General features: G+C 44.2%; 1 protein-coding gene across 1 annotated transcript in view; it reads right to left on the bottom strand.

The window, feature by feature from the left end:
- Positions 1-760: 760 nt before the first annotated feature.
- The window catches only part of HSCB (HscB mitochondrial iron-sulfur cluster cochaperone), a 4,978-nt gene continuing 1,507 nt past the window's right edge, over positions 761-4,231 (bottom strand). Inside the window, exons 2-5 of the mRNA XM_007947990.2 lie at positions 3,800-3,896; positions 2,989-3,078; positions 1,864-2,008; positions 761-792 (exon numbers count right to left, since the gene is read on the bottom strand). Of these exons, the coding sequence (XP_007946181.2) occupies positions 761-792; positions 1,864-2,008; positions 2,989-3,078; positions 3,800-3,896 (364 nt within the window). The remainder of the gene's footprint in view (positions 793-1,863; positions 2,009-2,988; positions 3,079-3,799; positions 3,897-4,231) is intronic.

Here is a 4,231-nt window from a genome sequence, read left to right as displayed (position 1 = left end):
GGGAAGCAAAAAGCGGACAGCATTTCCGCCTCCGCAGAGCTTCCAGTGTAATGAGAGAAGCGGATATTGATCTAAGAATCCCACACAGAACAGCAGTTATACCTGATTATTCCTACAAAGGCAGGGTACCCACTGCCAAAAGGTACACAGCGGTTAAGAATGGCTTCCCTGAATGGCTTCTGGGGGATATTTTAGGATATTTCCCAGAAAATAACCCCTAGATTTGAAAGAGGAGGAGTTAACTTGATGAATGGAAGGAGAAGAAGGTTTCAGGCAGAAGTAATAGCATTGCAAAGGCCCTGGGGAAGATGCCTAGTATAGATGAGGGACTGGAAGTGGCTGGTGTGGCTGGCATGGAGGACCAAAGGAGAAGAAAGCAGAGGCCAGACTATGCAAGGTCTTGTAAAGTGCTAAGGAGTTTGAACTTTAACCTGAGGGCAGTAGGAAACCACTTGGTGGTGAGGGTGATTTTGGGTTTCAAAAAGATCATACAATTGACAGTGTAGGAATACAATAGATGGAGTTAGGAGGTACAGACAGACCAAAACTAACAAACAAACAAAAACTCACTGCCATTGAGTCAATTCTGACTCACAGCGGAACCTCCCCCTTTGGGTTCCAAGGCAGAAAATCTTTACAGAAGTAGATTGCCCCATCTTCCTTCCATGGAGTGGCTAGTGGGTTTGAACCACCAACTCTCTGGTTAGTAGTCAAATGCCTTAGGCACTGTGCCACCAGAGCTCCTTTACAGACAGACCAGTTAGGAGCTATTGCAGGCGTCCAAATTTATATCTGTAAGAGAGAAGAGCAGCTTGGAACAGGATAATGGCAGTGAAAATAAATGGGTAGATAGTTTGAGTCAGAGACACATGTTACTCTTTTTGTTTGTTGAGGATTCATGAATTCCATATTGGACACTGAGTCGGGATATATAAACTCCATGAAGGCACAGCTGCGTCTTTCTTGTTTATTGCTACATTTGCAGTGTCAAGCACAGTGCTTAACACCTAGTAGTCACAATGTAAACATTTGGGAAGGGATGTGAGTGCATACAGTCTGAGTGAGAAACCTTGGAGCCGTTTCTACAGAATAAAGTGGAAAATGAAGCAATATGTGGTTTGAAGGTCAGAGTCTCATTTCTGCTCTGCTACATCTCTGCTGTGTAACCTTGGGGATTTCCATGAAATTCTGAGACCCATTTTCCTCATCAGAGATAACAACAGTATCTAAAGTGACATCATGTGTGGGAATGAGCATTGTAGTCTGCAAGGTACTATGCTGCTGGGTGCTGTGGAGTCCAATTTGACTCAGCCACTCCATGTGGCGGAGTAGAACTGACCCATAGGGCTTTCTAGGCTGTAATCTTTAGGGGTACACACTGCCAGGTCTTTGTCCCATGGAGCTGCAGGGTAGGTTCCAACCATGAACCTTCTGGATGGTAGCTGATACTATGACATTCTTGATTTAAGGCTGCCTTCCAGAGGGTTAAGGAGCTCTGGTGGTATGGTGCCTAAGGCATTTGACTGCTAACCAGAAGGTTGGAGGTTCAAACCCACCAGCTGCTCCATGGAAGGAAGATGGGCCAATCTACTTCTGTAAAGTTTTACTGCCTCAGAAACCCAAAGGGGGTTACTATAAGTTGGAATTGACTTGATGGCAGTGAGGTTTTTTTTTTTTTTGGTTTTCCAGAGGGTTAGGGATGTTGCATATGTAACCTCCAGACAACATTGGTTTCTTTATGATCAAGAAAAATTCCTTGAATCACCATAACCAAAGATTTTCTTTCTGTATTCACCTTTCACTTAATGCTAGGCATGTACCCATGGTAACAATAAAATGGATTTGGCACTGTTTTATCTTTACCTGCGACAATGGACTCAATCTTATTCATGGCAGCTTCACTTTGAGCTTCTGCAAGTTTTTCGTTGATTTCCATTATTTCCATGAGGAATTGCTTGTCCATTTCATAATCTGTCCCTTCGGGGATCTCTATTCCATGGAGCTTGAGCTATTGAGGTATAAAGCAGATAAAATAAGTTTGGTTCAAGAAACTATGGCCAGAGTCCTGTAACTCCTACTCACCCTTCAGAACATATTATCACTTGTGGAGAAAACCTGAGCTGTCTTGATAATGAAAGCATGAGGCTGGGGGGCCGAAAGCTTGGCCTGAAACGGTGCCGGGACAGGATCCCTCTCTGTGCTACTTGGAGCTGTGTGACCCTGGGTTACTCTTCCACTCAGGAAGTTGAACTAAATGTTTGCAAAGATTCTCCCAAAACCAACCAAAAATGACCCTTCCCTAAAAGCCATCATCAAATCTTTGAAATTTATAGAAAATGGTAAAAAGCAACCGGGGCAAGTAACATTTGCAAGAGAATACTCAGAGAAAACAATACTCGTGTAGTATCTTAAAACAAAAACAAAACTCACTGCCACTGAGTAGATTCCAACTGATAGTGACCCCCACTGGGTTTCTGAGGCTGTAAATCTTTACAGGAATAAATCACCCCATCTTCCTTCCATGGAGTGGCTGCTGGGTTTGAACTGCTGACCTCCTGGTTAGCAGCCAGATGCCTTATCCACTAAGCCATGAGAGCTCTTAGAGGCTAAATATTGGGTCTCAAGCACTCTTCTGCTGAACAGAAGGGAGCAGCTGTCCCACAATGCCATGGGCACCAGGCAAAAACTAAAAAAAAAAAAAAAAAGGGAATAAATGTTACCAGGGACAAATGTTTTCACTACAAAGGAAACTATCAGAAATAAAAAAAAAGGGAGCTCTGGTAGCATAGTGCCTAAGGCATTTGACTGCCAACCAGAAGGCTGGCAGTTGAAACCCATCAGCCAGTCCCTGGAAGGAAGAGTGGGCAATCTACTTCCATAGTGATACTGCCTCAGAAACCCAATGAGGGGTCATTATAAGTCGGATCCAACTCTACAGTAATGAGTCACCAGGCAGTCATGCATAAAAGACTTGGGAAATCACCTTACAAGGTATAGGCCTCTGCTTAGGGGTGCCAGAAGGGTCTTATAGGCATCATTCACCAGGGTCGAATGCTTCTCTGAGAAGTCCTTTTCAGTCTGTTAGGGGGAAATGAAGACAGTCTTATTACTATCCAAATTAACCAACTTACATTCACCAACTTTTATAGAAAGCTGACGGGTTACTCAGCTATAGAGACACATGAAATCCCAACGCGTGCCACAACATGGATGAACCTTGAAAACATTATGCTGAGTGAAATAAGTCAGCCACAAAAGCATGATCACAAACATTGTATGATGTCACTTACATGAAATAGGCAAAAATACAGAAACCAAAGCTTATTAGTAGTTACCAGGGGTGAGGGAGTGGGGAGAAAGGAGAATTATTGCTCAGAGGGCACTGAGTTTAAGTGGATGGTGGTGGAACAGTTTGGAAAAGAATAGTGTTCATGGTTGTACAACATAAAGAATGCAATCAATGCCACTGAATCATACGTGTAAAAACTGTCAAAGTAAGAAATGTCACAACTGAAAAATAAATAAATAAAGCTGATAGGTGGAGGCCTCAGGAAGTGGCCAGAGTGAACTGGTGCTGGATGAGCTTAGTTTTCCATTGATTGGTTTTAATTTGCTGGGAAGTCAGATAAAGGCTGTGAGTGCTTGACAGCTCCACGGCCTGGCTGGCTGGGGCAAGGCTACCACAGGTTGGAGCTGGTTGGCTAACTTGTCTCCGATAATCCCGTAACCACAAGGCCACTGCCACCCACCTAGTGTGCACATGTGTGTTGGAGATGGTTGGGGGTGGGCAATAGGCTACCTGAGACCTCTGGCTGAAGAAATCTGGATGGACAAGACGCTGTAGTTGCTGGTATCTATGCTGGAGCTTCATGGCGTCTACTCTGAAGGAACGGTTGCTAGAAGGAAATCAGCAGATGAAATTCACACAACAAATAATTGAAGATTTATGTACTAGGGGCCTGATTCCTGCTCTCATGGGGGAAGACACAGTGAACAGAGAGTGGTAGGGACTATGAAGGAAAACAGAACGTGGTCAAGGAGAGTGGTGAATGGGGTGGGCAGAGAGATGACATTTGAGGTAAGACCTGAATTTGGGGAGGAGTATTCAAAGGGAAGGTTGGGCATTTCTACTTCCGTAGTGATACTGCCTCGGAAACCCAAGGAGGGGTCGCTATGAGTCGGGGCCGACTCGATGGCAAACAACAACAACAACAACATTCAAAGATCACTT

The sequence above is a fragment of the Orycteropus afer genome, unplaced genomic scaffold (genome assembly GCF_000298275.1).
Source record: "Orycteropus afer afer isolate SDZICR_OR568_19922 unplaced genomic scaffold, OryAfe1.0 scaffold00197, whole genome shotgun sequence".
Classification (NCBI taxonomy): Eukaryota; Metazoa; Chordata; class Mammalia; order Tubulidentata; family Orycteropodidae; genus Orycteropus; species Orycteropus afer.
The sequence above is the reverse complement of the archived record's forward strand: the minus strand, read 5'-3'. Positions and strand labels throughout refer to the sequence as shown.